Here is a 12,717-nt window from a genome sequence, read left to right on the forward strand (position 1 = left end):
GTAAGAGCTGCGTGTACAGTCTTAATAAAGCAGTGAGTAGACTATGGACTGTCTCTTTCTTCTGTGATGGGATGCCAGAAGATTAGTGTGCTCCTCTCAGGACGGAGGGGTCTCTCTGGACTGAGGGATGATTCCAGCCAGAGAGTGACCACCGGAGAGAAGCCCGGGTCTTGGGAAGTTGGCATCCTTCCCAGGGGCATTTTTCCAACAAGTGGTAGCAGAGGATGGTTGATGTTAGTTTCTGTTTCTCACTGTGCAGCTGCTGCAAGTCACAGGACTGTGTTTACATTCCACAGACAGTCCAGGCTATTGGCAGTCTCATGGGAGACTAGAGACGGATGTGACGTTACTGGTTTCCTGTTTCCTTTGTTCCTTTGTTCAGTTGCTCTCTGCTTTCATAGAGAAGCACTGCTGCCCAGTGAGAAACAGAAACTAACACTATCTTCCCTTTGGGCAAGCAAGAGTGTGAAGGCACATTCCAGTCAGCAGAGGGTGTGGAGGGGTGTGCGAGTGTGTCCATAAACGATCCTACTGTACAAAGGAGGGGAGGAATTGCACCCGTTGCTCCTCCCACTTTTGCCTCTGGCCCCGCCCACCACTGCCATGTGGCCCCCAGAAGGGAATATGGTGCCCAGTCTGGAAAAAAGTTTCCCCAACCCTGATACACAGAGTAGGCAAGGCCTAACATTCCTGTGACCCAACAAGCCAAACACAACCCACCAGCTATGCTTGTCAAAGCTCCCCAGGCAGAGTAGAGGTAAGACGAGACTGGTGGATTGGTGGACCATTGCTGGTGGTCCTCTGGTGGACCATTGCTGATGGCAGGCAGGTTGCATTGGGCTTGGAGGGTCCACAAGTTAACCAAGCCTACAGGAGAGGCAGTGAACGAGGTGGGAAGATTTGAAATCTGCACATGCGAGGGAAATTTTGGCACATGGGCACACGCCGCAGACTCGAAGGAGGTCGAGGTGATGCAGAGGGTCTGTTAGTGGGAAGAACATCACTGCTACTCCTCAATCTTAGTGGGCCAGCCACCACCCCAGGGCCAAGCTGAGGCCAGCGAAGAACGGAAGACTGGGATTGGTCGCGGCTGCTCCATTGCACAAGTCGTAGTTGCAGCACGTGCGGTTATAGTTCATGTCAAAGACGTTGTCCCTCTGCTCTGTCTTGTTGCAGAGCTCTGAGTACTTGCCACAGCCGTGTTTGGTGAAGAGCTTTATTCTACCTGGTGGGAGAGGAGGAAGAGGTGTGTGATGATGATGATGATGAATGATTTATCATTTATACCCCACCCATCTGGCTGCATTTCCCCGCCACTCTGGGCGGTTTCTGGCAGAATATTAATAATAATAACAATAAAGCTACAAAACATCAAACATTTAAAACTTCCCCAAACAGATGTGAAGGAAGGAAATGTGAGTCTTGGGGAGGACCGCTCCCCCTTGAAGCCCATTTTCCACCTTGGGCATGGGGGCGGGCCCCATACTCGCCTCCGCAGCTTATGGGGCTCCAGGGAGGCCTCGGGTGTGTGGGGTGGGGTGGGTGTTTAGTTGGGTGTGGGAATTTGTTTAATTTAATTATGTTGTGTTTGTAACTTTGTTTTTTGTTTTTATAGTTTTATTGTTCTGTTAGTTTGTTTTTTGTATAGGCTTTAATTTGATTTTAAGGGGAGGGGTCAGGGCTGCCTGGGAGTGGGTCCCAGCAAACAAAATGGCTGGGGCAGGTTCCACGGGGGGGATGCACTCGGACAACCGATCTCAGTGATCACGGGTAGGAGGAGGAGTTACGCTAAGACCAGACCATGTCATTACCGAGGAAGCAGGCTTAGTCGTTGTTTGAGGACTATCCCTGCCTCCAGGTCTGGTCCTGACCGGAAGGATACTGGAATCAACAAGGGAAACCCACATGACCTGAAAGTGTTGCTGTGCAATGCCAGGTCAATGATGAATAAAACTTCTGCCATCCACGACCTGATTGTGGATGGAGGATTTGACCTGGCATGTGTGACAGAGACCTGGTTGGATGAAGCAGATGGGCCCGTCCTTGCCGCTGCTTGTCCACCAGGTTTCTCTTACGCACAGCAACCCAGGCCTTGTGGGCGGGGAGGGGGGGTTGCAGTGATTTTTAGGAAGTCATTAGTTTGCACCAGGCGTCCTATTGGAAAGACCCAGTTCTCTGAGTGCATGTTCTGGAAGTTGGGCAATAGGGGCAGTACAGGATTCCTATTGGTGTACCGACCTCCCCGCTGCACCAAGGAATCCCTGCCCGAGCTGCTTCAGGTCGTGGCGGATGTCCTCCTGGAGACACCTAGTTTGGTTGTCCTAGGGGACTTTAACATCCATGCCGACACGACCTTACAAGGGGCCGCTCGGGACTTCGTGGAAAGCATGGCCTCCATGGGGCTGTCCCTGAATAAGTCTGGCCCAACTCATAGCCACGGGCATGCCTTAGACCTGGTGTTCACCTCTATGGATGTTGGTGATCTGACATTAAGTAAAAGCGAAACCAAAGAAGTGCCATGGTCAGATCACTTCCTGGTGCAACTGGACTTCTCCGTGACCCTTCCCCTCTGCAGGGAGGCGGGACCGATTCAGATGGTCCGCCCCCGCCACTTAATGGATCCAAATGGTTTCCAGAGAGTGGTAGGGGATGTTTTATCCCATGTTGATGGCCTTTCAGCTGATTCCCTGGTGGCCCGCTGGAATGTGGAGTTAACCAGGGCTATTGACTGTTTGGCTCCAAAGCGCCCTCTCCGATTGCATGGAGTCCGGACAGCCCCATGGTTTTCCACGGATCTGAGGGCAATGAAACAATCGTTGAGACGGCTAGAGCACCGGTGGCGGATAACCCATTCTGAATCTGACCGGACACGGGTTAGAGCTCAATGTCGAGCCTACCAAGTGGCGATAGCGACGGCGAAGAAGACTTTCTTCACCGCCTCTATTGCATCTGCGGAAAACAGCAGCAGGAGACTCTTTCAGGTGGTTCGCAATTTAGCGGAACCACCTGCTCCATCAGGGCCCAGTAGCGGCCACATGATCTCCTGCAATGACTTTGCAAAGTTTTTTGCAGATAAAGTCGCTCAGATTCGAGAAGAGGTAGACTCCACCGTGGGAGCAGGGCCGGGGCGGGAGAGTGCTAGAGTCCTGTCTAGTCAAGTTGTGTGGGATCAATTCCAATCTGTTACCCCCGAGGATGTGGACAGGCTGCTTGGACGAGTGAAACCAACCACTTGCCTCCTTGATCCTTGCCCATCCTGGCTTATAAAAGCTAGCCGGGAAGGACTGGGCGATGGGCTTCGTGGGGTGGTGAATGCTTCCCTCCGTGAGGGAGCCTTCCCAGACCCGCTGAAAGAGGCGGTTATTAAACCGCTTCTTAAAAAACCATCTTTAGATGCGGCCACGATAGCCAACTATCGCCCAGTCTCAAATCTTCCATTCTTGGGCAAGGTGATTGAGCGAGTGGTTGCTGAACAACTCCAGGCACGCCTGGAAGAAGCGGACCATTTGGATCCCTTCCAGTCGGGATTCAGGCCTCATCATGGGACTGAAACTGCCTTGGTCGCACTGGTTGATGATCTCCGGCGGGCTAGGGACAAAGGTGAGAGCTGTTTCCTAGTTCTGCTGGATCTCTCAGCGGCGTTTGATACCATCGACCATAGCATCCTTCTGGACCGTCTTGAGGGGCTGGGAGCTGGGGGCACTGTTATACAGTGGTTCCGCTCCTTCCTCCTGGGCCATGTTCAGAAAGTGGTGGTGGGGGATGAGTGTTCAGACCCCTGGGCCCTCACTTGTGGGGTGCCTCAGGGTTCTGTCCTCTCCCCCATGCTTTTCAACATCCACATGCAGCCGCTGGGAGAGATCATCAGGGGATTTGGGCTGGGTGTTCATCAGTATGCAGATGATACCCAGCTCTACCTCTCTTTCAAATCAGAACCAGTGAAGGCAGTGAAGGTCCTGTGTGAGTGCCTGGAGGCGGTTGGAGGTTGGATGGCGGCTAACAGATTGAGGTTGAATCCTGACAAGACAGAAGTACTGTTTTTGGGGGACAGGAGGCGGGCAGGTGTGGAGGATTCCCTGGTCCTAAATGGGGTAACTGTGCCCCTGAAGGACCAGGTGCGCAGCCTGGGAGTCATTTTGGACTCACAGCTGTCCATGGAGGCGCAGGTCAAATCTGTGTCCAGGGCAGCTGTTTACCAGCTCCATCTGGTACGCAGGCTGAGACCCTATCTGCCTGCGGACTGCCTCGCCAGAGTGGTGCATGCTCTGGTTATCTCCCGCTTGGATTACTGCAATGCGCTCTACGTGGGGCTACCTTTGAAGGTGACCCGGAAACTACAACTAATCCAGAACGCGGCAGCTAGACTGGTGACTGGGAGCGGCCGCAGAGACCACATAACACCGGTCTTGAAAGACCTACATTGGCTCCCAGTACGTTTCCGAGCACAATTCAAAGTGTTGGTGCTGACCTTTAAAGCCCTAAACGGCCTTGGTCCAGTATATCTGAAGGAGCGTCTCCACCCCCATCGTTCTACCCGGACACTGAGGTCCAGCACTGAGGGCCTTCTGGCGGTTCCCTCACTGCGAGAAGCCAAGTTACAGGGAACCAGGCAGAGGGCCTTCTCGGTAGTGGCGCCTTCCCTGTGGAACACCCTCCCACCAGATGTCAAAGAGAACAACAACTACCAGGCTTTTAGAAGACATCTGAAGGCAGCCCTGTTTCGGGAAGCTTTTAATGTTTGATGTATTATAGTATTTTAATATTCTTTTGGAAGCCGCCCAGAGTGGCCGGGGAAGCCCAGCCAGATGGGCGGGGTATAAATAATAAATTATTATTATTATTATTATTATTATTATTATTATTATTATTATAAAGCTCCCTTGAAGAGGCACTTTCAGCACCATGCAGCTGATCGCTACTGGAAGGGCACCTTCAAACAGATTTGCCGTAACTGCCGATCAGCTGAGTGGCGGCTACTGCCAGCCTCCTCTGGACTTTGATTGGTAGTTGCCGGGAACCCCTTTGAAGTCCATTCAGAGGGAACTGTTTGAATCCACAGCACTTTTTCTGAAGCGGGGGGGAATGCTCCATTTGGAGGGAGCAGTTTGAATGCAGGAGACCTCTGCAGAAGGAAGAATGCTCTGCCAGAAGGCAACGTGCCTCCGAATTTATCACAAGCAGGAGCGTGCTACTGCAATCATCTCCTACTTGTGGGGGGCGGGGTCAAGAGTGGCACGAGGTTGACTATTGTGAGAATCAGATGGTTGGCTCGATGGGCCTTTGGTTTGGTCCGGCAGTCTCGAATGATTTGGGTTTTTTAAAAAGATATATAAATATCCAGAAGTGGCTCAGTTTGTACAGCATGAGTCTCTTAATCTCAGGCTCGTGGGTTCAATCCCCATGTTTGGCAAAAGATTCCTGGATTGCATGGGGGGGGGTGTTGGATGAGATGAACTCTCGTGGTCCCTTCCAACTCTACAAGGCTATGATTTTATGAAATCCAATCCTGTGTTACAGAGATATTTGGAGAGATCTGAGTGCTGCACCCTTTCCTTTGGGGGGGGTCATTACTCACCACTGCACAACTGATATATCCCAGCACTGCCTTGACCAGAAGTTTTGGACTACAACTCCCATGAGCCCCAGCCAGTATAAGGCTGACCTGGACCGTTCCAGGTTGTGGAAGGAGGATGGGAGGCTGTGATTAGCTGGGGTGGCTGCGTTGCAGGGGGTTGGATTAGATGACCTTTGGGGTTCCCTTCTAACCACAATTCTATGTATTGTATGCTCAAACACCAGAGGAATCTCTCTTTCCCAGTCTCACCTGTATACACTTTGGTTGTTTCGCAGTACTGGCCCTCATCGGCTTTGCAGGGTTCATCGGAATCGAAGCAGAGGTCGCCGACTTTGAATTTACAAACTTTGCACATCAGACCTTGTGCTGAAAAAAGAAGAGATAGACGTGCCGTGGTTTCGGTTTTAGGGGAGGAAACCGCAGGAAGCTCATAAATCTTCGCTGCAAAAGGATGCCTGTTTGCCCTGTGTTGGTAACACAGCTGTAATTATAGCGAGGTATATTTTTAAAAGCAGCCACAATGAACTCTTAAAATGCACTGGGTGATATTTTAACACCGTTCATATTCAGGGCAGATCCGTTAAAATCCATGCACCTAAGTAATTCACGTTCATTCGTTTAGGTGGGTCTGCTCTTGAGTATGATGTAGCTGGATAACCCTCATACTTTTTCCTACCCCTGCAATTCATTCCTGAATCTTTGAGTGGGACTTTGAAACTTGTCCACCCTCCTAGCAGCAAAGGACAGCTACATATTCCTGCACTGCAGGGGGTTGGACTAGAATCAGTGGTTCTCCACCTGTGGGTCCCCAGATGTTGTTGGACTACAACTCCCATCATCCCTGAGCTTGGGCCTTGCCAGCTAGGGGTGATGGGAGTTGTAGTTCAACAACATCTGGGGACCCACAGGTTGAGAAAGGATGGACTAGATGAGCCTCAAGGTCCCTTCCAACTCTACAATTCTATGATCTCTATGAGCATAAGGAGGGTTGGGAGTAATGGCTATATAGCTTTGAGCAACTTGGAAAGTTGGGTGGGTTATAAATCTTGTAAACAAACAACTTCATTTACAGTCTGCAGTCTGTTTTAGTATCTCTTTGTGTTGTGTGTATATCTTCTGATTAAAATAAAAGTTACCTGAAATTTAAAAATCAATACAAAATATTTAAAAAACTAAACGCAAAGTTGATTTTCTTAATATTTCTATTATTTTCTGTCAACCTAAGACAAGTCAAAGGCAAAATGCTAAGAGCCCAACATAAATAAAAAAGTTAAACGCTGAGACTAGCCCCTCCCTAAACAATAAGAATAATAAAGTTTGAAAAGAGAGAGGTAGACCAGGACGTCCCAAAAGAATAGTCACACGTTTGTGAGAGAGTTTAATTAACACCACTGAGAATGCTCTAGGATAGCACATGAATCATTGCTGGGATTAACACACATGGTAGAAATAGCATCAAGCTGGAACTGGGACAAGAACACTCTGGCGAGAGGCATTTTGCTAATTTGCTCAAGCGACTCTCTCCAGCTTTGAAGCAGGTCCTGTGGAAACATTGTGCTCTCTTTCCCAACAGAAGATTAATTAAAAGCAGCAGCAACCGCCCCCTTCATAGTGTGAGAGGCACTATGCTTCAAAATGCCAGTGGCTGGGAATCGCAAGTGAGGTGTGTGCTGTTGCTTGCAAGACTTTCCACGGTCATCTGGTTGGAGATCGTGAGAGAAGGATGCTAGGCTAGATGGGCTTTGGGCCTTATCCAGTTCTTCTGTTCCTAAAGCAGAAGGCTTCCTTTCCCTGCCCAGCTTGGAGCGTGGATGCTTCCCGTCGCAGTTACATGTACCAGAAACCTGTCAAACATTCACGTCATGCAGTGAGACGTGAAATAGGGAACCGATAGGCAAGTACGCCCAATCCACAAAAAGTCCTCATCTATCAATCAGCAGCATGCCTATAGTAATCCATCCTGGGTCAATGCCTTGTAGGTACAGTGGTACCTCAGGTTAAGAACTTAATTTGTTCCGGAGGTCCGTTCTTAATCTGAAACTGTTCTTAACCTGAGGTACCACTTCAGCTAATGGGGCCTCCCGCTGCTGCTGCACCACCAGCATGCAATTTATGTTCTCATCCTGAGGTACAGTTCTTAACCTGAGGTATTATTTCTGGATTAGTGGAGTTGTAACCTGAAGTGTCTGCAACCTGAAGCATCTGTAACCCAAGGTACCACTGTATTATGTTCTGGAAAAAGGGGATTCCCTCTAGCTGGGAGTGGCTGGGGAAACCCAGCCAGATGGGCGGGGTACAAATAATAATAAATAATAATAATAATAATAATAATAATAATAATAATAATTGCTGTTGTTGGGCTAGAACTCCCATAATCCGTGCCCATTGGTCATGCTGGAGCCGATATGAATTTTGGATACGACAACTAGAGGGCAGCACATTGACACTCGTGAAGATACATAAAATGGAGTTGAGCAGACCAGATCCGTGACCAGTTCCTGATATGGGTAATTTCACTCACTGAACTGCAATATTTTGAAACAAAATAAAAAAAATCCTTCCAGTAGCACCTTAGAGACCAAGTAAGTTTGTTGTTGGTATGAGCAATAACAAATTTAGTTTGTCTCTAAGGTGCTACTGGAAGAAATATTTTTATTTTGTTTCGACTACGGCAGACCAACACGGCTACCTACCTGTAACTTGCAATATTCTGATTACTGAAAAGGAGAAGTAATCTTGGGTTTTTAAAAATAAAGTCTGATGTGCAGAACAGTGTCTAACTAAACATACTCCTCTCCTGCCCTTTATTCCATAATATTGTAGATCTTTTGTCAAATGGTTAAGATAACCTTTTAAAATTACAAGTCAATTAAAAAAAAGAGGATGCATGTTATCATAGGCACTACCCAATAGGGACTGCATCATTTCTGTGCAGGGGTGGAAGGGGCTAAATAGACTGTTTTAGGCAGATTATTCCGTGGTGAAGTGTTATTACAACTAGTATCTTCTTTCATTCTAAATACAGTGGTATCTTGGGTTACAGGCTCTTCAGGTAACAGACTCCGCTAACCCAGAAATAGTACCTCAGGTTAAGAACTTTGCCTCAGGATGAGAACAGAAATTGCACGACAGCAGCAGGAGGCCCCATTAGCTAAAGTGGTACCTCAGGTTAAGAACAGTTTCAGGTTAAGAACAGACCTCCAGAACAAATTAAGTTCTTAACCCGAGGTACCACTGTACCCAGCTCAATAGTTCTTTGATCGCATCCATGTAATACACTGAAAGCACTTTTAAAGTGGCTTCCTCCAAAGGATCCTGCAAACCACAGTTTACCCCTCACAGAACTACAATCCCCAGCATCCTTAGCAAACCACGGTTTCCAGGGACATGTGGGGAAAGTCGAGTGTCTTTAACGTATGGTATGGATGCGGCCTATGTTTTATGCAAGCAGTTTGGAACAGGGGTGGGGGAACTTTTTCAGTCCTTCTGGGAAAAGTTTTTGAGGACCATAGTGGGCAGTTTGAGGTGTGGCTGCAGCCATAGTTTCGAGATGCCAGGAATTTTGATTGGCTTTCATGCTCCTCATCTTCTTTTCTTCTCCAGACTGGGCTTCCTTCTTTTACAGAGGGCAAGGCACTCGTGAGAGACCTTTTTATAAGGCTCTGTTTTTCAATGGCTGAGTCATTCACCCCTCCCTAGCACAATTACCAACACTCCCCTTTCCTAAATGAATGATGCACCTGTGGTTAAATGGATTGTTTTCTGAATTCTTCAAAGCTCCAAAGCAATGAAGATTCCACACCCAAACAGATTTCTCCAGCAAGCAGCACTGGATATTATGGTTAGTGCATTTATTTTCCATTATGGAATATGGCAGATGGGTGGGTTAATGTTGAGATGAAGGGCGATAACTGTTGTACCTGGAGCTGAAATGTGAATGCTGTGAAAATCCTAGCTCCTCCATTGTGGGCTGGATGTGCTGAGCTCAGAAATAGATGGAAAGATGGCAGAAAGGGATGAAGAGTAATGGAATGTGTGGAGATGTAAGCAGCTTGGAGAGATTTCCGAGATTGTTAGTGGTGCCTGGATATGTTGAGGAGGAGCGACGCCTTAGGCACACCTGTATGGAGTCCAGTTCCTCTCCCAAGAAGCCCAGGCAGTCCTTTAAAAATGGGGTCCATGAGACATTTCACAAAGGTGTTAAAATCAGGGAAGGGAATATGAAGGGGGAGGTTGTCTCTGGAACATTGCTTGATTTGTTAAAAGTAACTACAGTGGTACCTCGGGTTACAGACACTTCAGGTTACAGACGTTTCAGGTTACAGACTCCACCAACCCAGAAATAGTACCTCAGGTTAAGAACTTTACCTCAGGATGAGAACAGAAATCGCGTGGCGGCAGCGGGAGGCCCCATTAGCTAAAGTGGTACCTCAGGTTAAGAACAGTTTCAGGTTAAGAACGGACCTCCGGAACGAATTAAGTTTGTAACCAGAGGTACCACTGTATATGTCACTTCTCATAAAATATAATGGCCTTCTACAGCTCTCTCTCTATGTGCGTGCGCTCATGTATATAGATATATACACACACAAACAATAAATAACAAAACACTATTAAAAACAATGCAGAATAATCATTAAGATGATTGCCTTATCAAAACTCATTAAGTAGTAACAGTTTTTGTTTGCTTGCTGGCTTGCTTGACTCAAGAGAGCCTCCACTAGACCTGTCGTAAACAGAAAACTATAAACCTCCAGCAACACTCACAAGGGGGCGAAAAAATATCCTTATTCAAAATTTCAAACTTAACATGAACACACGTTAATGCCTGGCTCACCTTTCCATTCACAATCCTTTAGATTCGCTTTTTTTTTTTTTAAGGGAGGCAGCCAGTGTTAGTCTTACCCAGAGTAGACACATTGAAATTAATGGACATAACTAACTTACATCTAATTGAGGGTCTCCTCTGAATATGATTTGCTTGGATCCACCCGTATGTACTCCCACTAGTAAAAGGTGAATCGGTTGATTTCAGTTTCTGTCAGCATTTCATCTTTTTAATTAGATTCAGCTAAACACATTTCCACTTTAGCATTTTTTAGGTGTCCTCACAAAAACATTCCCGCAGGTCTCTCCCGCTCATACAATGTGTTTCTCTGTGTTATTTGCACAAATAGACGCAGGTTGTGCACACATTACACTAATGCATACATTGTTGTATGCATTACTTGCTTGGAGGACTGTATTGCAAAATTCACACAAGTAAATTGTTTCGGAAGGTGCAAATTAAGTAGTTTTGCATTTAAATGCTCTCTGAGATGACCTTCTCTCCTTTCCCTAACCCCTGCACACACTATAACTGGCAGAACTTGTGCTGCTGAACCACCAACACCACATGGACCAGAATGGCAAACCTGAGCCAGCTACAGACAGATTATTCTCTTCAGGTGAACTCCTGGAGTGTAGACAAAATGAGGGAGATAAAATGCTACCCATTCTCCCTCTTTTCTTAAAACTTAATTGACTACAGTGGTACCTTGGGTTACATACGCTTCAGGTTACATATGCTTCAGGTTACAGTCTCCGCTAACCCAGAAATAGTGCTTCAGGTTAAGAACTTTGCTTCAGGATGAGAACAGAAATCGTGCGGTGGCGGTGCGGTGGCAGCAGGAGGCTCCATTGGCTAAAGTGGTGCTTCAGGTTAAGAACAGTTTCAGGTTAAGTACAGACCTCCGGAACGAATTAAGTACTTAACCCGAGGTACCACTGTAGTCTGACATCTATCTCTCTATCTATCATCTATCTGTCTATCATCTATCATCTATCTATCTATCTATCTATCTATCTATCTATCTATCTATCTATCTATCATCTATCTGTCTATCATCTATCATCTATCTATCTATCTATCTATCTATCTATCTATCTATCTATCATCTATCTGTCTATCATCTATCTATCTATCTATCTATCTATCTATCTATCTATCTATCATCTCCCTCTCCATCTTTTTTTTTTTGCACAATCCCTTTCTGTTCACTATTATTCGCACAAATGTTTTCAGAACACACACACACACACACACACACACACACACACACACACACTGCCCTCCTTTCTTGTAAAAGCTGGCACTTACCAACTGAGCAGAAGATCAGAACGGAAAATCCCAGGAGAAGGTACTTGTTCATCTTGATAAATGTCACAAGAGGGAAAGAGAGAGGAGGAGATGATGATGGAGAGGCGGCGAGGAATGTGCCTATGGAAATGGCGAGGAGGCTAAGAGGAGAAAAGCGCCCAGCTCAGCTCTTCTGCAACAAGGACTCTTTCAAGTAGGGCTTCAGAGAAGAGAGGCGTTCTAGAATGAAGCCTTTATTCTCCTCGAGGTTTCGGGGAGCATCCAATGGAAGTGGGAGGGGAGGAGAGACACACCTTTGGGAGAAGAAGCAGAGGGTGGGTGGTTACATGGAAATAAAATGCAGGTGCGACTGACAGTAAATTTCCATGATCGGGAGACACAAATGATGAGTCCACACCCACAGCAAATCCCTACACCACATTTTACAATCCCTGCTATTCTCTAAGTCATGGCTTATTCATAGGAAAGGAGTGGAAAGGAGACTCGTATCTGGGCTGGTGCAGGAATTGATAACAACAACAACAACAACAACAACAACAACTAATAATAATAATAATAATAATTTTATTTATATCCCGCCTTCCCCAGCCGAAGCCGAGCTAGAGTGGCTAACAACAGTAAAATAATACAGCATTCTAAAACCAATTCATTATAAAATCAGTTCAAATCAAATTGATGGCAACCGTTGGGCTAGAGTTCTGTGAGGATTACAGAAGGAGGGGGGGTCAGGTTGTGCCTTGGCCAAAGGCCTGGTGGAACAGCTCTGTCTTGCAGGCCCTGCGGAAAGATGTCAAGTCCCGAAGGGCCCTAGTCTCTTGTGACAGAGAGTTCCACCAGATCGGAGCCACAGCTGAAAAAGCTCTGGTTCTGGTTGAGGCCAGCCTAACTCCCTGTGGCCTGGGACCTCCAAGATGTTTTTGTCTGAGGACCGTAAGGTCCTCCATGGGACATACCAGGAGAGGCGGTCCGGTAGGTACGAGGGTCCTAGGCCATATAGGGCTTT

The 12,717-nt window shown here is 47.1% G+C and overlaps 1 protein-coding gene across 1 annotated transcript; it reads right to left on the reverse strand.

The window, feature by feature from the left end:
• Positions 1–641: 641 nt before the first annotated feature.
• LOC308470133 (lymphocyte antigen 6 complex locus protein G6c-like) lies at positions 642–11,962 on the reverse strand. Its single transcript, XM_080993421.1, has 3 exons — positions 11,715–11,962; positions 5,825–5,941; positions 642–1,225 (listed from the first exon to the last, which is right to left on the reverse strand). The coding sequence occupies exons 1-3, from the start codon at positions 11,764–11,766 to the stop codon at positions 1,020–1,022; spliced, it is 375 nt and encodes a 124-aa protein (XP_080849547.1). The 5' UTR covers positions 11,767–11,962; the 3' UTR covers positions 642–1,019.
• Between the last annotated feature and the right edge of the window lie 755 nt (positions 11,963–12,717).

The sequence above is a fragment of the Podarcis pityusensis genome (assembly GCF_964106645.2).
Source record: "Podarcis pityusensis genome assembly, chromosome: 2".
In the NCBI taxonomy this organism is placed as follows: Eukaryota; Metazoa; Chordata; class Lepidosauria; order Squamata; family Lacertidae; genus Podarcis; species Podarcis pityusensis.

Coding starts and splice junctions, on each gene's coding strand:
- LOC308470133 (XM_080993421.1), bottom strand. CDS start 11,766: ATGAACAAGTACCTTCTCCTGGGATTTTCCGTTCTGATCTTCTGCTCA. Junction 5,942..11,714: donor TCTGATCTTCTGCTCAGTTG/GTAAGTGCCAGC, acceptor TTCTTTTTTCAG/CACAAGGTCTGATGTGCAAA. Junction 1,226..5,824: donor AACAACCAAAGTGTATACAG/GTGAGACTGGGA, acceptor CTCTCCCACCAG/GTAGAATAAAGCTCTTCACC.